The sequence below is a fragment of the Typopeltis vanoorti genome, chromosome 12, assembly GCF_054136105.1.
Source record: "Typopeltis vanoorti isolate ZY-2024b chromosome 12, IOZ_Tvanoo_1.0, whole genome shotgun sequence".
NCBI classification, from domain to species: domain Eukaryota; kingdom Metazoa; phylum Arthropoda; class Arachnida; order Uropygi; family Thelyphonidae; genus Typopeltis; species Typopeltis vanoorti.
The window spans coordinates 86885130-86907458 of NC_143560.1; the positions used below are offsets into that span (position 1 = coordinate 86885130).

At 35.4% G+C, this 22329-nt stretch overlaps 1 protein-coding gene across 1 annotated transcript in view; it reads left to right on the forward strand.

The window, feature by feature from the left end:
* The first annotated feature begins 4579 nt into the window (after nucleotides 1-4579).
* The window catches only part of LOC150100967 (SH3 domain-binding glutamic acid-rich protein homolog), a 49745-nt gene continuing 31995 nt past the window's right edge, over nucleotides 4580-22329 (forward strand). The window contains exon 1 of the mRNA XM_090401154.1: nucleotides 4580-4686. Within this exon, the coding sequence (XP_090257280.1) occupies nucleotides 4639-4686 (48 nt within the window). The 5' untranslated portion in view covers nucleotides 4580-4638. The remainder of the gene's footprint in view (nucleotides 4687-22329) is intronic.

The window sequence follows — 22329 nt, forward strand, 5'->3', positions numbered from 1 at the left end:
TTTCATTCAGCCGGAGAAAAGAATGTCAGAATGAGGGAGACAGTCGCCCAACTGTATGTTTAACTAATCGCAACCACAGCATCTATTTCGCTCGTCTGTTTAATTTTTAAATTACATTAAATTTATTTATTTTTCATATAATTTCAGATATCATGCATCTATACAATACGCATAAGGCTCGTGTTTGTTTATATTTTATTGTATTTACATTGTAGTTCCCATTTTATTGACATATTAACATTTTATATCTTTAAGACTATAACACTTTTTTATAAAATCTTTATCAAGTAGCTTTATTTTTATCCTCCTACATGTTTCGCCAATCTGTTTCTATTGGCATCCTCAGGGAATACAAATCAGTAAGCACAAAATGAAGGTTATAGACTAGGTTATAACCGATGGTTCTAAATCATACAAAAATTGGTATTGTGCGTGACAATGTGCGTGTCTCGTTAACGTGATTTATTCGTGATGACTCATGACGTAATTGTTATGAAAGTTCATTTCTTTGATGTTTAATGATCTGACAAAAGTTTTCCAAATTTCTGGTAAAATTAGACCTTGATTCTTGTTTAGGTTTTCAGTTATACGGGCGACTGTAGCTGCTTCTTTAAAGGTTCTTGAATGGTAGTTATCTTCTATGTATGGCATAAGGCTCTTATCCCACTCAATGTGATGGTTAGTAGAGGCAAAGTGGCATGAAAGGCCTGAAATGTCTTGTCTGTTATTTCTGACATATCCTATGTGTTCTTTCTTTCTCGTTTCGAAGCTTCTAGATGTCTGACCTACGTAACTAATACCAGAGAACTTTCTTTAAATGGTTACCCTAAAAGACTCTATAACAAGATTCTATTTACTGATATACCACATCGACAACGTGATGACGTCCAATACATCAGTACAATTACAATTCCTTTTGTCAACAACCTTTCCAAAAAATTAGCTAACCTTTTAAAACCATACAAGATCAGAGTGGCATTCAAACCAATCAATACTATTCGGAAATTTTTAAGATCACCGAAAGATCCTCACCCATTCTACAAATACTCTGGAGTATATAATATTCCTTGCTCATGTGGTATTAGTTACGTAGGTCAGACATCTAGAAGCTTCGAAACGAGAAAGAAAGAACACATAGGATATGTCAGAAATAACAGACAAGACATTTCAGGCCTTTCATGCCACTTTGCCTCTACTAACCATCACATTGAGTGGGATAAGAGCCTTATGCCATACATAGAAGATAACTACCATTCAAGAACCTTTAAAGAAGCAGCTACAGTCGCCCGTATAACTGAAAACCTAAACAAGAATCAAGGTCTAATTTTACCAGAAATTTGGAAAACTTTTGTCAGATCATTAAACATCAAAGAAATGAACTTTCATAACAATTACGTCATGAGTCATCACGAATAAATCACGTTAACGAGGCACGCACATTGTCACGCACAATACCAATTTTTGTATGATTTAGAACCATCGGTTATAACCTAGTCTGTAACCTTCATTTTGTGCTTACTGATTTGTATTCCCTGAGGATGCCAATAGAAACAGATTGGCGAAACATGTAGGAGGATAAAAATAAAGCTACTTGATAAAGATTTTATAAAAAAGTGTTATAGTCTTATGAATAATTGTCAAGAAAAAATTCAACATTTTATATCTTTATTCTATGTCTTTATATTTCATATACTTATTAATGTTTGATTTAAGTGTTACGTGTTTAAGTATTGTCATCTGTGTTTAAGTGTTGTTATTAGAATTCTATTTATTTGACGTATGTATAAATATTTATGTTATCTACATTAATAAATCAAAAACAAATAAATATTTAATTTTTTTATTTTAAAATACATAATGTTAACGAATAAAATTTATTTCTCTTAACCCTTAATTCTACAAAATTTATTGTATCCCAGTTTTTTGTTTTCAAAAAATGGGATCGCTAATCTAGGGTAGGCTGATCATACGTACCGTTTTTTTTTTTTTTTTCATATTTCCCGGTCCTCCCGTCGTTTTAATAAAAATGTCAATTTTGTCCTGTTTTTAATAAAAACTCTAAATATACTTTAATATTGATCAATTATTCATAACCTATAATCGTTTGTGGATCAGTGGACCCTCATAAAATTTATAACTGCGAGTCAGTTGGATACATGGAACAAAGAAAACATTCCTGTATCTGATAGATGTGTACAGATATTTTCAGAAATGAGCGAAAAACGCCTAGACTTTCAAGACTTTTGGAATATTGTAGAGTATTCTTTGTCTTCCAGGAAGTACAGCACCTGGTGAGAGAATATTTTCCGTTATGAACAGTATGTGGTCAAAGGAGAAACCAAGGATTTCTAAGGTCAAAGGAATAAGTGTTGAGACAATGAGGGCTATGTTAGTTGTAAGACAAAATTGCGTGATGGAGTTTGAGAAGTTTTATAAGATGTTGAAAGACCGAAATTTGCTGCATAAGATCACTTCATCTGAGAAATATTCATGGTACGATCGTGGTGAAATGCAGTCCCCCCCCCTCCTCTGTGTATACCTAAATTTTTGTATGGGTTCTGTCATCGAAGAATAATGGTAAGCTCAATATGTTTATATAATAAAACTTTTTTTTACCATCTTACTTTTTCATCCATACAGAATATTACATAACCCCGTCCCTTTTTTGTCTCAAGGAAAAAAGATTAAGAATTCATGGTTTTTTGGAATAAAGCTTTTGAAATGAAAAATGCTGTAGGAGAACAAACGTTTCCTAATTTAACAACATTAGTTAAAGCTGTACTGTGTCTCCCTCATTCATCAGCAGTAACTGAATAATATTTTCAGTAGTGACAATAAATAAGAATAAAAGAAATCAACTACAAACTCCCTTGATGAATTGACTCCTTTTGACAAAAGAAAAATTGAAACATTCATCAGCTACAGATTTTACTATTTCTGAAGAGTTAACTAATTTAGCAAAATCTGCTAAAAAATAATGAATATATACTTCCAGTGTTTTTCTTGTGAATGGAATCCCTGTATATGTATATATGTTAATGGCATATTAAATAACTGAAAATTTAATGTTACATTATTTTAAGCCTTTTTTCGACCGGTTCCCGAGTTAGTCGATCTCTGGCACGGGCAAGCAGGTTTTTCCTCCCGGAAACTCGGGTTTTTCGTCCTGTAAACTCAAGAAAATCGACCGTAGAACCCACATTATTTCAGACATTAAATATATTGTGTTAGGGTTAGGGACCACGAGATGGCGGCACATTTGAGCCGTCTCTCTTCACTGCGTACCGCTTAATTAGTGATAGCCTTGGGCCATCTATCTCTGATTGGTACCAGTGGAGATTGAACTGCCCACTCAGTCTCCAAAAGTTAGATAGGGCTAAATGGCCTCGCCTACTCCCCGTATACGGGAATAAAAAGGCGTTAGCTGATTTTTTTTTATTTTTTATTTTAAGCACTAAAAATATGTGTTACATTATTTTAAACACTAAAAATCATATGTTAAAGTAATATACATATTAAGTGCTAGAGTTACAACTAGGTATTCTGTTATGATGATTGACAACTACAGCTCTTGGACTTGTAGATGACAACGATGAGATGAGTTCTGACTTTTTTCTTTTCATTTTTGTCGTACATGTGTTAATATAGAGGTTTTACATTGAGTTCATCTATGATAATAAGGTAGTAATAACGTAAAATGTCCAAAATAGAGTAAAACGAAAGCAAATAAAAATTTAGTACTTTTTTTTTTTTCAGATTTAGTACCTTTTTCTTGCATAAGTTGGTACTAAATATTTTTGCTGGATGGTGGCAGTATTTTTGACAGAAAAAAGTAACCATACAGAAGATCCACGAATCTTCACTTCTACACTTCTCAATCCTCTACATAAGTACAACGCTGCTCTCCGTCATCTATACATTATTATTATTATTATTACATGACACCTCTAGGAAGTCCAAAGACTCATCGAGGGAGGGCACCTACTCTACAACTCTGTCTCCACCACTCATTTTACCAACCACAACAAACTGCAACTACCTTATCATCTGTACCAACGCCATCTACCGCCGACCACTAGTGTTTTCACAATCACAAACATCCATGCCCACGGTGGGATTCAAACCCACAGCCTTTTGGCTGGAGAGCGGATACGCTAACCAGGACGGCAAAAAAACTTTCCGTCGAGCCGGAGTCGAACCAGCAACCTATAAATAACCGTAATAATCCCCTACAGTTCACCACTCTGCAAACTGAGCTATCGACGGTCACACTTTCCCGGGTAACGGACGTTCGGAGCATTTCCGTGTCCTGAAAACTCAGGAAATTTGATGGAATATTAGTACGGGAACGACAGCAACTAATAAACTATATAACCCCATCCAATACGTTAATATAAAAAATCGGTTAATATAAAATCATTAATTCATTACTATTTAGTAGCTATAGATGAGATGAGACATTTTTTCTGTTTTTTTTTTTTTGTTGTTGTTCGTTTCATTTATGAAAAATAAGGTGGCGTTCCTGGTCAACAATTTGTTAGATACAGGAAGCATATTGAGAATCATTTATTAGTCAGCTGCAGGGCGTAGTAAGTGAAACTATACTAGCATTGACATACTTGTTTTGGTTGATCGTACATGATGGTAATAAAAGTTTATGTTTCTGGAATATCAGGAAATCATGAGGTAGGAGTTTTAATTAGATTTGGTGTGGGGGTCATTAGTCACATATCCTTTGTACAAGTAATAGAAAATATTTCTGACATTTATGCTTTGATAGATAAAAATAGTTGACTTTGACTTATAATCACGGAAATTAAACTGTGCAGTTTATTTTCAAATGAGTCGTCGTTAGCATTGCGTAGATGGTAGATAGTCAAAAGTTGATTTAACTTGATTTTATGCGTTTCACTTCTGAACTACTTACTTCTTCGCTGACCTCGTACCCATTAATCAGGTTAGCAGCGTTGAATGCTTTGCTTTCTCTCCCCCCTCCCTCCTTTTCTTTCGTTATTGCGTACCGACAAACTTTTAGTTCTTCCTATTTGTAGTAGTCTGTTATGATGCAAACAGGTTAATGCGTTTGCTAATTCTTTTACAAAACATAAACTTGGTATGAATTTTCTTCAGTAATGGAATAGAACAGCTTGATATGCTTCCGATAAACTGGGAAGATGAAGACATGACGTATGCTCAGTGGCCTGTCAAGTAGCTTGAATTCACATAAACTTAATTGATACTCTAGCAGTTAATCTTGCTGCACTGTTTATCCGTTAGTGTAGTTATTCTCCCTGGTTTGTTTGTTTTGCGGGATGAAAAATCGTTTCTAGGAAAGACCCCCACCAACTTTGAGTGGGCGACTTGCTTTTAAAAACCTTCATAAAAGTTAAGGTCTCTAAATGGTATCAAAATTCTGCCTTGCCAACCAAAGGATATCGACGATGCTAACTACGGACACCGTACATTATCAGCTTGCTTTTAAACTAACGGCTACGGTAGACATTTTACCTCAATTCTTATAGATTGGGCAATCAATGCTGATGTGAACTTGTGTGCTTTTATTTTATTCTTTTATTTATTTTGTGAGAGAGAGAGAGAGAGTTTTGATTAAATTGTGCTGTATAGGGTGATTTTTAAGAGTAGATCAGATGCAGATTGTAAAAAACATGCCTTATATTTGCTGCAGAGTTTATAATTTTAATGATTGATGTTCAGAACCAAGCCTTCCAGCTTGGCTCCAGCAGTAATATATATATTAGCGTTTTTGCTGCTATTGAACATATTTCAAAAAATAGCATACGACTACTATATAGCCAGATGGTAAAATAAAAAATATCTTTCTATGTTTGAAAGATGGTAATCAGACTTAATGATTTATAATCTTGTTGAAAGGAGATGATCCATTGGCTTAGCTAAATTCTGTTTTGCTTTTAAAGCATCAAATTTTCTAATTAGTTTAAATTTGTGTTTGGGATATTTGTGGCTTGAGAGGTAAGCACATACTAATGCATAGCCATAAATTAGTTTCTACGACTTGTTCTAATGAGGTGAATAAAGATGCCTTATGGGAATTCAATTGAGCTATAGTATGTTTCTTTAAAACTAATGAAACTGTGGAAAATATTGTTGAACTTGCAGCATATGAGAAACACTAAAAAAGAAAACAAAACAAAATCAGCTGACTCCTTTTATTCCCTTATATGGAGTAAGCTAGGCCTTTTAACCCTATCTAGCTTTTGGAGACTGGGTGGGCAGTTCCATCTCCACTGATAGCCAGTCAGAAATAGCTAGCTCATGACTAATTATAGTGGCAACCGATGAAGAGATGGGCAGTCACTGCCATCTCTTGGTACCTAACCCTAACAGGATGTATTACTGTCTGAAATAATATGGGTTCTATGAACGATTTTCTTGAGTTTACAGGACAAAGAACCAGAGTTTCCTGAAGAAAAAATCTGCTTGTCCATGTCTGAAATTGGCTAACTCCGAGAGCTGGTTGAAGAAAGGCTTATAAAAATTTCCTTCAGTCGGTGACTAGACTTGAACTTAAGTCTATCTGGGAACAGCTTAGCTCAGAGGATGCAAGTGCCACTTCCACTGAGCTAAACATGCCTAATGAGAAACACTACCTGTTATATAAAGAGCAATCCTCTGTAATAGATGGCCTTGTTATAAAGGCTAGAAATTTAATAGATAAGGTTTTCATTGCTATTGGACATCTTTTAAAACAGAACTTACAACTATATAGCTAAATGATAAAATAGAAAACAACTAATTATGTATTGTGGTTGCATGTGTTCTAAGTGAATGCTGGTTGTTTGAGTTCATTTAATATGGTCATATATATGCATGCACACACAATCTGCTGCTAGACCATTCTCTAGACTCAATGCATAGAATGAAATGGAGATGTATGGTGCTTTGTTACAGTGTTTTAAACATGACTTTATAGAAACTTTTGAACTGCTCCCAAAGATATAAAACTAATTTTAAGGTCTCTTGTCTTGTTGCATGTGTTCTAAGTGAATGCTGGTTGTTTGAGTTCATTTAATATGGTCATATATATGCATGCACACACAATCTGCTGCTAGACCATTCTCTAGACTCAATGCATAGAATGAAATGGAGATGTATGGTGCTTTGTTACAGTGTTTTAAACATGACTTTATAGAAACTTTTGAACTGCTCCCAAAGATATAAAACTAATTTTAAGGTCTCTTGTCTCTTCTGCACAACAAATTGACTACCTGCCATTCAATATCATCTAACCTAGGATTCTTAAAGCTTTGTCTATTTCCACTTCCTTTGTGCAGTTTGCCAAGGTCTTAGCTCTCTAGGTAGTGTTTAGAGAGAAAAAAAATTGAGAAAAGTTTTGATTACAGCAGGTTCAACTCTGTTACCTTGATGTGTAACCATGTCAAGGCTGCTCAAGATACTAAATGGATGCCAAGTGCACATTGAAATGGAATTATATAACATTTAGATACTACCGAAAATGAGTAACTCAGGGGAAGTGGTGTTTGCACTCTTCAGCATTAGACTGCCCAAAGAAAAGGTGCTGCGAGTTTGATTCCTGTGCTGACTAGAGGAAATTTTTTCTGAGCCTCTTTTTGACCAGTTCACAATTTAGCTGATTTCTGGCATGCGCAAGCAGGTTTTTTTGTGCCATAAATTCAAGGAAATTGACCTTAGAACCTACACTATTTCAGACATTAAAAATATTGTGTTAGGGTTAGGAACCACAAGATGGTGGAACTTGTTAGCTGTCTCTTTACTGTGTGCTGCTTAAATTAGTGATAGCCTTGGGCCAGCTATTCACTGATTGGCTATCAGTGGAGATTGAACTGCCCACTTTAGCACAGTCTCCAAAATTTAAGGCTAAAATGGCCTTACTTACTCCCTATAATGGAATAAAAGGCATTAGCTGTTTTTTAATAACATGAATGCAAAGCGTAAATGACTGATATATTTAATCCATTTTGATGGTTAAATGGGACAATATGAATTTTGCAGCTGCTCTTACCATGTGATTTCAATATGGATGAGGAATTAATTTTGTGATCCTTTCCCAACAACTTTTTGTACATGCTGTCCCTATCTTTTTAGGTCATTGATTACAGATTACCATGACCACTGGAGCTCCCCATGTATGTAACTGTCCTTATTCTAGAGGTCATTTCATTCTGTCTTTGCATGTATAAGCACCATTAATGAAGCTAGATTGAGCTGGCAAAACAGTGAGATAATAAATTATTTATTTTTGTTTTAGTTTCACATTGAGCAGCTTTGGTTCTGAAACAAGAACCAAGCCTCAGAGTCTCAGTGGCAAACTCTGAAGAAAATATTGATTCACCTAGGGTGGCATGTAGTGAAGTTGTTTGCATGGATAGAAAAATAAGAACACCATGGTGATCAAAAGTTAAAGAAGCAGTCCATAGAAAATAAGTGTACCGCAAGATTCTAACAAATAAGTCAGCAGATGCTCTAAAAGAATATAGAGAAAAATATAGAGTAAGCAATGTGTGAAAGTAGCCAAACAAAATTCATGGGAAGACTTCAGTGAGAATATAGAAGGTAAATTTCAGAAAGGTGGCAAAATGTTCTGGAGGCTATTGAAACAGATTAGAAATGAAGGAAAAAGCACTGTAGAAAGAAAAAATAAGGATATCCTAGATGTCTGGAGTAAATTCTTTAGAAGACTGTTAAATGAAACATGCAGTGACAGAACTGTACTAGAAAATTTTCAAGAGGAATGTGAAGAGATGTACATATCAATGCTTGAAGTAGAAAAACCTACCAAACTTGAAATGTGGAAAGGCAGCTGGAGTAGATGATATACGACTAGAAATGCTTAAGTATGAAGGTATAAAAGTTTTGCAGTGGCTACACTGCATAAATGGGGGGGGGGGTTCTAGTGAGAAGGATGAATTCCTGATTGGAATAGAGCTCTCATAATTCTCATCTATCAAAAAGGAAATTAAGATGAATGAAAATTACAGAGGAATTTATGTAGTAAGTGTTCCAGATAAGATTTTAAGTAAGCATACTTGAAAAGAGGTTGAGAAAAATTGTGGAAGAAAACTCTGAGCGGAACAAGCTGTTTTCAGGCCAAATAGAGGTTGTCAAGATCAGATTTTACTCTTAAGACATATGACAAGTGTCCAAAGAAAATTGTTTCAAAACACAATTATATTTGGGAATAGAACATCTACAGAGCAATACATAGTCTATATTTAACTTGTCAGTCAGCAGTTAGAATTGAAAGAAATACAGGAAGATGATTTGATGTAAAATCAGGGGTAAGACAAGGGTTCACATTATCATCATTCTTATTCATCACCTTACGAAAGAAAGTGGCATTAAACTTGATATTGGAGACCTATCCAAACCCTATCAGACTTAGCTTTTTGCTTTATGCAGATGGAAGTTGTATTCTTAAACACATCCAGTGCAAGTCTCCAGGATTCTCTAACTAAATTGAATAACAGCTGTAACAGATTTGGCATGAAAATCAGCAATAAAAAGACCAAAACTCTGAAAATAGTTGGGAACAGAGGAAGCTTCAGCTGCATTCTGAATGGAAAGCCTATAGAACAAGTAAAATATTTCAGCTATTTAAGTGCAGTCTAGTGGAGATATCAAGTTAAATCTGGAAATACACAACATTGTGGGGAGCTGGTTTAATAAATTTATATGGAATAAAGGAAAAATTAGCCAAAACACTAAACTAGCAGTATATAAGACAGTGTTTTTTTAAGTTATGGATCTGAAAGTTGAGTTAGAAATAAAGTACTTGATCGAACCACAGATATGAAAGTTCTAAGAAAATTTAGGGCTTGAATAGTTTTTTTTTTAAGGATGTCATTGTCATTGTACCTACAAGTCATGGAGTAGAAACCATGAATTGAAGTTAGCTTGGGGGGACTCAGAATTAAACCTTATATTTGCAGTGAGATGAGCATAGTTTTTTATGGTAAAAAAATTTAAGAAATTTCATCAGTGAATTAATCCTGTTAAATTGTCATGTACATTGAAATTACAGTAGAAAATAGTGCTGGTAAATTATTGTAATACAGGATGTAAGGAAATCTAAGTTGGGAATATCACCACAGTTAAACAGATATATAAAGTATAATGAAAGAAAATGTAGTTATATTTCATTTGGATTAGCCCCACAAAGCTGAAATGTATTCCACTTCAGTTTTGTGGAGCTTCCATTACAAGAAACTGGAGCAGAGGTTATTTGTTATGCTAAATATAATGAGTATAAATGGGGGATATTCATGAACTATCTAGTAGAAGCAATGTCTAAACTTGTTCCAAGGGTCTGTCTGTGTTCACTGGGCATCTACAGATGCCGTATGGCCACTCCGATGCTCGATGATGTTCCACACTAGGCTGCGCCATGTTGTCCTGTTGTTTGCCCTTCTGGCAGCCTCAACTCTCTGAAGATCAGTCACTCCACACACACCATCCATCCATCTCATTGATGGTCTACCCCTGCCTCTTTTTCCAGGAACTTTACCTTCTATTATTGTCTTAAAAGTCCTCCTTCCATCCTTTCTATGTGTCCAAAATATTTTAATTTTCTTCTGTCAATATCCTTAAGGAGCCGTAAAGTTCTACTAATCTTTTCTAACACCCATTCATTTGTATGCCTTTCAGTGTATGATATCCTCAACAGCCTTCTGTAACACCACATCTCAAAAGCAGATATCCTTTTCTTATCTGACTTCTTTAGGTTCCAAGTCTTGCATCCATAAGTTGCTGTTGGAAAAACAACTGCATCCAAAATCCTCAACTTTGTTCCCATGGAGATAGATCCATCATTCCAGATTTTATACAGGTCTCTGACTGTTGTTTTAGCCATTCCCAACCTTTTTTTGACATCTTCTGAACAGCAATTCTTCACATTAATAATGGATCCCAGGTACTCAAACTTGCTGACTTCCTCAATTCTTTCTCCATTAAGATACATCTGTTTCTCAAGAGCTTCTCTGTTTGTTTTTCCTTTGAGAACTATGATCCTTGTCTTGCTAGAATTGAGTTGAAGTCCTCTGTTATTACAGATCTTGTTAATTTTGTTAAGAATTAGTTCTAGTTCTTCCATGTCATTACAAAGGAGTACTGTATCATCAGCGTACCTCAGATTACTGATCAATCTACCTCCTATCGTAATTCCTGTCTTGAGCTCATCCAATGCTTCACGCATGATGTCCTCTGCATATATACTAAACAAGTGAGGAGAAAGTAAACATCCTTGCCTAACTCCTTTTCCAACTTGAAGCCAGTCAGTCAATCCAACACCTGTTCTTACTGTGGCTTCTTGCTGCTTATACAAGTTGGCTATCAACCTGATAGTGTGTTGAGCAAAACCCATTCTTTTCATTACTTCCCACAGTTTCACATGCTCAACACAGTCAAAAGCTTTAGAGTAGTCTAAGAAACACATTACCAGAGGGAGTCTGAATTCTTTATATTTTTCTATGATCTGTCTAAGGCAAAGGATCTGATCTCTGGTGCGCCTACCCTTCCTAAAACCTGCTTGTTCCTTGGACATCTCTGCCTCAACTGGGTCAGAAGGTTAAATAAGGTAGGTGTGAAATGGATGAATGAAGAGATTAAGCATATGATACAGAGGAAAAAGTCATTATGGAGGCAACACAAGAGGAGTGGTAATAATCAATTCCATGAGGATTACAAAGAACAGGCAAGGATAGTGACTTAGTTGGTAAGGGTAGCAAAAGCGAAGTATGAGCAGTAGTTAGCTAATGAAGCCAAAAAAGAATCCTAGGGAGTTTTTTCGATATGTAGCCAGCAAAAAAAAAAGAAAAAAAAAGAACAATTATGGAATGATATGCTATTGGAGAAAATGTTATAAGGACCACTGCTGTAGAAGATAGTGGAGATACTTAATGAGCAGTTCATAAATGTCTTTCATTCTTGTGAATGTGACATCATGGAGAGAGAGAGCAGTTGATGATGGGGAGGAGAGACTGACTATAAGTGAACAAGAGGTGTATGGGGAATTGAGCAAACCTGATGTTAATAAGGCTGGCATTGGGTTGACAACAATGGGACTTGATAATATATCACTACATATTCTGAAGGAATGTGCCAGGGAATTGACATCTGCCTTGACATATTTTTTTAATGAGTCTTGCACTGGATCAAGTTCCAAAGGAGTGGAAGGAGGGCAAGATTGTGCTGCTTCATAAAGGAGGTGATAGAACTCGAGCATCAAATTATAGGCCTGTCTGCATGTCACGTGTTGTAGTTAAGTTGTTGGAGAAGCTGGTGAGAACTAGGATCTTGAATTGGGTTGACAATGGTATTATCTTTGATAGACAGCATGGATTTTCTAAAGGGAAGTCATGTTTTAGTAATCTGCTTGCTTCCTTGGACAGAGGAAATTAATACACAGTAGTATACTTAGATTTTGCAAAGGCTTTTGATAGATTACCACATGACAAGTTGATAGTCAAACTAGAGCAGATAGGATTGGATAATAGATTAGTGCATTGGATTGGAGATTGCCTATCTGATAGCTATCAGCAAGTTGTGTATTGGGGAGGCAATATCCCGGAAGAGGAAAGTCACTAGTGGTGTGCTTCAGGGGTCTGTTTTAGGGCCATTGCTGTTTAATGTGTATGTTAATGATATTGGTAAAGATTTGGATGGGAATATTCAGCTGTTTGCAGATGATGCAAAGTTGGGACGAACTATGAAAAGTAGAGATGTTGTGGCCTTGCAAGAAGACTTGAATAAATTGAGTGAATGGGCACAGGGATGGGGATGAGAGTTGAATGCTGCAAAATGTAAGGTTTTAAAATTTGTGAAACAAAGATGGGATGTATAATTTATGCTTGGTGGGGATATATTGTTGGGGGTAGAGGATGTAAGAGATCTTGGGGTGATAGTGTAGGGGATACATTGCCAAAATTGTGAGGACAACATAGAATTCTGGGAATGATACAGAGGACACTGACTTGTAGAAGTAAGGAAATTCTTGTCCCATTGTATAAGGCTTTGATTATGCCACACATGGACTACTGTGCACATATTTGGTCACCTGGTTTTCAAATGGATGAAGAGATGTTGTAAAGGGTCCAGAGGCGACTAAGGTAGTTTCTGATCTTTGAAATGTTGAATATGAGAAAAGGTTGAAGATGCAATTTACAGAGTCTAGGGGATAGGAGGAAGAGGGGTGATATGATAGAAACCTAAAAGTTAGTAAGTAGTTGTTATAAGATCAGTGTTGGAGAGGTTTTACAGAAAATGGTGTGAGATCGGGGGGGGGGGAACCACGGGTCATCCCTGGAAGAGGAAGAGCTGTTTAAGGGGAGTGAGAAGCAGGTTTTTTGCATGCAGAGTTGTGAATGATTGGAATGCCTTGCCTGAGAGTGTGGTGTCTGCAGAGAATTTGTGTGTTTAAGTGTGGTATGATGAGCTGTGCATGTATGACAAAAGAACTTCCTAGATGAGTCTTTGACTCCATGGGGGGGGGTCTTGGGATAATAATAATAATGATTTGAAATTTTAAGGTATAGAATTGCTGTTTTTTTAAAAGCAGGTCTGTTAACCATAGGAATAATCAGACTGTTAAAAGGCCTACATAGTGAATCTACTTATATAAAGTAAGTGATAGATTAGTAATGAGCTCACTTATAAGAAGAATGGATGATTTATGAAAAGTGGTGCAGGGCAAGCTTAGGATATGTGCATATCCTAGATGTGCAAGGGTTGAAAAGTATAAGAAGGGTACATCATGCCATGTAACAAGCCATGCATTTGTAGCTGGTATAAATTGAAGGAATGTGATGCTCCCAAATCAGTGCAACTGTGTCTGGGTGAAGTGGCTCTGAGAAGAGAACTGAATTTGAAAAAGGCATTGGTAGGATGCCATGTTGCCAGCTTGTCTGATCAGCAAATTGTTGACAATTTGCTGAACGTATCCTTTTTACAAAGGATATTTAAAAACTACCATTCATTAGCTAACATGTTGTATGTGAAGTTCCAGGCATCCTCTGGAACACAATTCTGCATAAAAATATTCAGAACTGAGGCTTACAACATGGTTTTCCATGTTAGGACCTCAATATGCAAGATCCACATTACCCAAACCAACATGCAGTGTCTTCAATGGTGGAAAGAGCGTGTATAGTGGGATGTGAAAGCTGTGAACGTGAATCATGATACACCTCCCGAGCAGATGGACGAGTGTGGATGTGGTGGATTGAACATCTTTTACAGGAGGTGGCAGTGTGATGGTAAGGTCCTGTTTTTCCTGATTTGGCCTTGGATGTCTGTGGCACCATGAACATTGAATTCAGAGAGGTATCTGAACAATGCAATGCTTCCTGCTTTGGGGTGTTTCTATGGAACTGGCCATTGTTTCTTTCAGCAAGATAATGTACTGTGTCATGATGCTGCTGTTGTAGCTGTGTGGTTTGGCAGCGTGAACATCCCCATGTGTGACTGGCTTCCACAGAACCTGATTTCAACCCTATTGAACATCTTTGGGATGAATTTGACCATCGGGTGAGGTCAAGGGATGTCTTCTCCACAGCAGTACAGGTCCTCATTACATGCCTACAGAATGTACAGATACCATTCTGTACGTTGGCAATCAATGTATTAGGATTGCTTCTCTTTGCAATCATAACATCAGTGACTTTCAAGCCTATTCAAACAGTTCACAGCCTACTTTGGGATAAATTGGAGTGGTTCTCCATTTCATGTGTGGAGTGAAAACAAGATATTTTGTGATAGCAGAATTAAACATAGCTGCAAGACATTGTTTATTGAATTCAGCTGGTGAGCCATTATAAGACTAAAGACCAGGCAGAGATAGCTAGATAACTACATCTGAGTTCTGTGATTCAGACTACAGAACCATTACAACAGTCATAAAAAGCATCCTGGAGATAGTGAAGGAAGGCCATGGGCTACAGCCACAATGGGTTACTAATAGCTTCAGTTATCTGCTTACTGAAACAGGATTGCTACCCTGAATCAGCTGAGATCTGACCTTGTGTCAGCTATAAGATGTTCAGTAGGGGTGAGGTCAGGGCTTTAGACTGGCCAGTTTAGTTCTTCCACCTCCATGTCTTCAAACCACAGAGCTTAGAGCCCTTGCTTTGGAAGCATGTGTGTTATTATGCTGATACTGGAAAAGGCCTATTTCAAACTGTTACCACAATATGGGAAGAATAGAATTATCTAAAATGTCATGGTAGGCATCAGCATTTCAAGATCCAGACACAGAAACCAATATGTCCAGTCCAAACCAGGAAACACAGCCCTGCACCATTATGCTACCACTTCCAAATTTCACTGATACAAGACAATTCCAGTAAGTATCATTCACAACTCATCTCTCAGGTGTGTCCATCAGATTTCCAGATTGTATAACTGTGATTCATTGCTCCACAGTCCAATGACCGTGTTTGCACCATTCCAAATGATAGGTGCAATCCAAGAGCTTCTGAGCACAGCATGGTCAAGAAACCCTAGGGCAAACACCTTCAGTGAATAATTCTGTCACTGGCATCCATTTCAGGGTTCATGCAGAAGTTGTTTGCGATGGTTGCTAAGGCCTAATAGATGATTTACTGTGACAAACACTTGAGAGTTCACCAGTCATGATTTAAATTTCTTGGGCCTACCAGTTTGGGAGGGGTTCCATCACATTCCCACTTCACAGTAACCTCACTAACAGTAGGCTGGGGCATGTGTATTGTTGCAAAAATTTCTTGACTGAATGACCAAAACTGAGAGCAAAAAATGTCTAGTTGCTAATGTCCAAGTGCCTATGCTTATGTAACATTGCAGACATGTATCTGCATCATATGGGAGAGGCAAGGTAGAGCCATGGTGGGGGTGTCCGGACACTTTTGGAAATATAGTAAATAATGTGTTTGGAGCCAAAAGGGAATCTAATGAACAATGCTGATAATTCAGGTTTGGTTTCTCCTGAAATGATTTCCAGCTCAAAGAAGATACAGGATCCACTTAACTGAACTTGCACAGGTAGTTCAATTTAAAAAAAAAAAAAAAAATCTGTTTGACTCTTATTCCCTAATACTAATAATGGTATAGTATGCCCACAATGGTATTGCAATATCATTGTGAGAATGCATACTGCAATCCACTTACCAATATTTGGGTATACACATCTTGCACAATTTGAGAAATCTTCATTCTATTATTCTTATCCTATCCTTCTCATCCGTCTAGGACAGGTTGAGTCCTCTCCTAATGAGGTGTTCCTGGTGTATTAATGCAGCTGGTTTGCCACTCCTCTACTGCATCCCCACTAAGGGCGATATTCATGACTGTAATCCATGTGTGTTCATGGGGCCGGCTTACCTGCCTACGGGATGAAAAATCCAGATAAACTGGAGGGAAAAACCCTGCTGTCCACGCCCAAGACTGGCTATGGCTGAGGAAGATCCTTAAGCTCCTCATGTCGTCAATGGAAATAGAATCCTTGGACACTCCTTCCCGAGGCATATGGTTGCAAAGCACATAGCCACTAGGCTATGTGACTATATATATATATATATATATATATATATATATATATATATATATATAGTCACAATAATGACTATAGTGACTATATATGTAGACTATGTAACATAACCACTATTACTAACAAATTTAAAATAGAGATTATATAGATTACTTAACATCAACTGCATCTGGAAATTTGAAGGCAGTGGCAAGAATGTAAAATGGCAATATTATTACCTGACAACTCCAAGGAGTCCAATGACATCTCGAAGAGTGTGCACTAATCTACAACTGTTTCCACTACTTAATCCACCAACTGTACAGAGCTCCACTACCATCTACAGACAATGTCATCTACTGTCCACCACCACTAGTATTTGTCTGTAAATTGCGTGTGTTCTCATGGCCAATTTGCTTGTATGATGGATGAAAAACTCGAGTTTTTGGGAGAAAAACGCTGCTACCTCTGTGTGAGATCAGCCAACTCGCCATCAATTGAAGCTCATAAAGATTCCTCTCATCAAAAGAGGTTTATATGGTTTTTCTTTTTTTATATATATATATATATGTGTGTGTGTGTGTGTGTGTGTTTATGAAAATTGAACTTAGGCCTTTCCAATAGAAGGGTATATTTGCCTTACAGTTGTGCTAGGTATTGCTGTGGAGTTACTATCCAGGAAAGTAGACATACAGAGATTAACAGTAGTGTGATAACTGAGTTACTGTTTTGTAATTGGCCAAGTGCTGAGGTGAAAATTTTAAAGCAGTCTTTAAGAAGAGATTGGCTTTTGATAAGTAAATGACATTGAAACACTGTTCACTTTTACTCTCCTTCTAGTTAATATATTTGAATCAATTTTATCTTTTGTATATTAAGGTGCTTTTATGGCAGTATTGTAATTGTTTCATATTATTATTACGGGCAACTCCAAGGAGTCCTTAGACTCATCGAGATTTATCACACTGGCATTTCCATGCAGTCCAAAAATTATGGGAATTTCAAACTAATTCTGTTCTCACAATTCCTCTTATACTTCTTGAACTCATTTGCTGTGAAAACATTCGTGTTGTATTTAATGCTTTGTTCCATTATTTTGCGTGTAAGTAGGGTTGCCAACTGTCAAAACTGTGATTTGAGAATTTTTTTTCAGCAATGTAGTAAAAGTAAATTAAATGATACATAATTACAAAAAGCAAAAATAAAACTTCTTAAAACACAAGGTGTGCAATTACAGTAAACATTTTCCATAAGAGTGAAAGCAGTTTTCTGTTAATTTTAGCATGAATTTTAAGTTGGAGTATGAACAACTTCATGAGAGAAAGGAATGCATTTAAGTTTTATTGCTTAATTATGTATTCTGTTGGTCAGACAACTTTCTTATTGACTTTTTAAGATTGTTTGACAAACCTGATTATTTCCAAGATAAAGTTTTTTTTTAAGATAATGTGTTTTAAAATGTTCTTTTTTTATACATAAGTTAGAACAACCAGAATTAATTTTCCAGTTTCTTGTTTGTTTGTGAGCAGCAAAATATTTCTTGAAATTAATGCATGTTTTTAACAATTCTAGCCTTTCACAAAGAAGTTAAGACTAAATCAAAACACTTCTATAGGCTGAGTTAACCTGTAAATGATCATAAATTGAGATTTTTAAGTATTAATAAAATTTATGAAGGATTTTAACACAATGCATTTATTTGCTTTGACTGTGTTATTACAACCAACTCCCTCTACAAAGACCAATATTGTTGAAAACCTATGCTTGTCATACCTGTGCTTTGTGAATCTCTGAATTTAGAATTTTATAGTAAATACTGTAGGTATTATAACAGATATTGCATTAATTTAATTTTCAGGATTAAGTTAAAACTTGTTTCATTATTCAAGTGTGTGTGTGTGTGTGTGTGTGTGTGTGTGCACACACACACAAGTAGTATGGCAAATTAAGTGCATTCTGTAGGGTAATGACCTGTAATTTATGCCTTATGTGTTTTTCCTGTTTCTATATATCCTGCTGTGTATAATTGTGCAAGACAACAGCAGGTAGTTGCTAACATCAGTATTTTTTTATGGATGCTCAACATACATTGTAGGGTGCCATCTTTCTAATTGTTTCCAGATTTTTAAATTGTTGCAGATTAGTCATGTGGAAACTAATAACTTGAATTTAACAACTACATTATAAGAAGGCATATTATTTCAGTTAATTAGTTTTGCTGAATTAAATTTTTACATATGGCCAGTATTTGTAGTCTGCATGTTGATTCCAAGCTTTATCTGCATTTAATACAATGTTTAGAATATATATATATAATTATTACTAGGTTTGTCATATTTTTTCACATGATAGTTTCCTTTCACAATCTTATTCTTCTGTTTGTTAGCTTTCTAATTTTATATACAGCTTAGCCTTCTGTGTTTTAAAGTGCTTGTTTCCTCTTGTATGTTTTTTTGTCATAAATATGAATTTTTAATTGTTTAAATTAATGCTTCAGAAATCTTGATAATTATTGGATATTATTGCAAATTTACTGATATTACATATTAACAGAAATATTAAAGGAAATGGAGGCCTTTTTTTTTAAGCCATTCTCTTTGCCATGCGGTTCGTAATAGTTTTTTTTAATTACTTTTAAGCTTAATTATCATGCTCTTTGGTTTAGAGAAAGTGCTCCTTCATATTTGAGTTTAGATTAGTCACATGTGTTCTTAGATAAATTTTGCAGCAATGCTTAAGTATGTGTTAGATTTGAACTATATCCTTAATTTGTGTTTAGGATTTTCACTAAAATTTTTCATCAGACTATTTTTCTTATTTTAAATCTGACCATTTTAAGTAGCAAATGACCTAGAATTTTACAAAATTACATGATAAAATATTTCAGTGCAACCATATGTTGCACTGAAACACAGTATCAAACTAAAACTATTTTTCAATTACATGAAATAAGTGTTTGTTTTATTGCATTTGAAATTCTCGATGTCATTATGACAGATCGCAAAGACTAACTTCAAATAAAATTCTACCACAAATTGAAACATGCCATATAATTACGATGACAATGTATCCTTTATTTAAGAGGATAGTCATTTATTTTACTGCTCTGTCCTTTAGATTTTTTTTTTTTCTAAAATGGCCATTTTGTCCTTTATTTTATGAATTGAAATAGTAAATTGAATATTAATGCCAACATATTTAAAGATGCAATTCATAAATTTGCAATACCAAACCTGCATTGATTATTTAAATAACTGGGATAGCTGTTTTGTGGAAATGGAAGTATTTGAATGGTCCTACTACGAGAAACCCCTCTGCAGGCAAAGATCGAGGAAAGTGTTTTGTTCATTTCCAGTCACTGGAACTTAAATATAAATGGCGGCGAACTATTTGATAAAGTTTCGTGTATTAAAAGTGATGTCACCAGTGAAAAGATCGAAGAATGGCTACAAAATGACTTAGTACAGTTGAATATTTTAAATATTTCACAGATAAACATGTATCTTTTAAAAACATTTAAAAAATTGCTGAATTTTGTTTATGCCTCTCTGAATTTAGTGCCCCCCCCCACTGAAAAAGTATTTTCATTAGTGAAAAATGTGTACCAGTGGAAAAAAACCAATTAAAAATCAAAACATTGAAAGCATGCATTTATACCAAATGGAACTTTGCCATGAATTGAATACTTTATGAATTTTTAAAACACAAACGTGATTTATTAAAAAAAAAGTTCATTCTTCTGTAAAATATCAAAATTAAATCAAGTAATAATATGATTGTCTAAAATGCTATGTATATGCTTATATTTACAATAAACGTTATAAAGCTTTTTAGTTTTAATGAAACAAATAAATGCAACCTATTTTTTTTATTATTTATTTATTATGAAACAATTTCTGATTTGTCCTTTATTTTCTTCAAAAAAATATGGTCAATAATGCGTGTGTGAGTTCGCCTACCAGCTCAACCCAAACAAGCAGGAATAAAATTCAACTAAGGGTTGAAACTTTGTGAGTTGAGCCCGCTGGTAATGAGAAGTTCCATCGGAACAATAAACGACACCCCATCGTAAATGTGTTAAAACTAGAAAATATATAGTGAATGTTATGACAGTTTCAGATGTTATGGAATTTGGTTGAAGAGAATTAGCATTTCAACTCAACACTTGTCGGTTGCCTTTGTCTTTGGGGTCACGTGATCTTTTGTTAATACCCCCGCCAATCATATGCACATCTTCATAGCTGCTCTCTCGTGTAAAACAAAATTTAACTTGTACATATTGTAATAATTAAAAAAAAAAAAAAAAAAAAAAAGTTGAATAATTTATAAGTGTATAAAAGGATATCACCTGTAAATCGTTGACGTGCCAGCAAAATTCTTGGACGTGCCATAGGTCGCCATCAATGCCCTAGAATGTTGGCAACCATGTCACAGAACATGGGCAGCCTGGTTGGCCGAGTGGTTAGCGTATCCACTCTCCAGCCAAAAGGCTGTGGGTTCGAATCCCACTGTGGGCACAGATGTTTGTAATTGTCTGTGAAAATAATAGTGGTGGTAGATGCCTTTGATGAAGGTTGATGGATTGGTGGAAACGGAGAGATGTAGAGTAGGTGCTCTCCCTCAATGAGTCTTTGGACTCCCTATAAGTGTTATGTAATAATAATAGTAATAATATTTTTCTTTCTTTTGCTTCTCTGGAACATTTATGGTAATTCAAACCAGTCCGGTCTTTAAATGATGTCAAACCATGTTCTCCTGGGTCTGTCTCTCTCTCTCTTTTCCATCCAGTTTCCCTTCTAATATTAATTTCTGAATGCCTTCTTGTCTAGTTAGATGTCTAAAATATTTGTTTTCATTCTTTAATGATGATTTTCATTAATGCACTTTTCGTTTTTGCTTTCTTTAAAACATCTTCCTTTTTCATTTTCTCTGTCCATGATATTTTCAACATTCTTCTGATGGTCCACATTTTGAAAGCTTTTAACTTTTTCTCTGCTTCTTTGATCCAAGTTTCACTGTTGTAGAGAAGGCTTGACCAGATATAACACTTCATTAATCTTTTTCTTGTGCATGTTAATGTCTCTGGATGTTAGAACATTTTTGATATCAAAGGCTTTTCTTGCTATTTCTGTTCTTTTTATTTCTTTAAGGGAATTTTCTCCATCTGTAAACATTTGTCCTAAATATATAAAAGACTGAGCCTGTTCAATTTTCTTTTGGTTAAGTTATATTTAGTTTATGTATTAGTTCTTTTGATATAATCATGCAGTTTGTCTTCTTCAGGTTAATAATTAATCCTATGTCTATGCTTCTGTTCTAAATTTCTGTGACTTAAGTTTTGAAGAGTAATTTCTGAGAATTAATATTCTCAGAAATATAAGTTGAATTCTGTGATGATAGACAACTCCAACAGTGACATGTATAAGAAGAGCTCCTGATTGGGAGAAGTTTTCTAGGAATAATTAAATATATATGCATAATTTTTTGAGTAAGAGAGGCTGTGAACGTTGTGCGCTACCGGTTTTATTAGTGTGGGGGATTTTTTTTTGCCAAAACTTAATTACGAAATTGTTATTATTAGACTTAGTAACCTGCAAAAAATGGCGGCGGCATTGTCATTCGATGACTTTAATTTAAATTTCGGTCGTTTCGTTAAGTGTGAGGTCTGTTATGTATTCTTTCGATTACATAAATGATTTGTGGATGTTTGGTGAGGATGGAAGGAGGGTGTGTGCAAAGTGTGACCTGAACGAGGAATTGATGAATGCAAATATGAAATTGATGACAGAAAGTGTTAGTAGCGAGATTGTCGC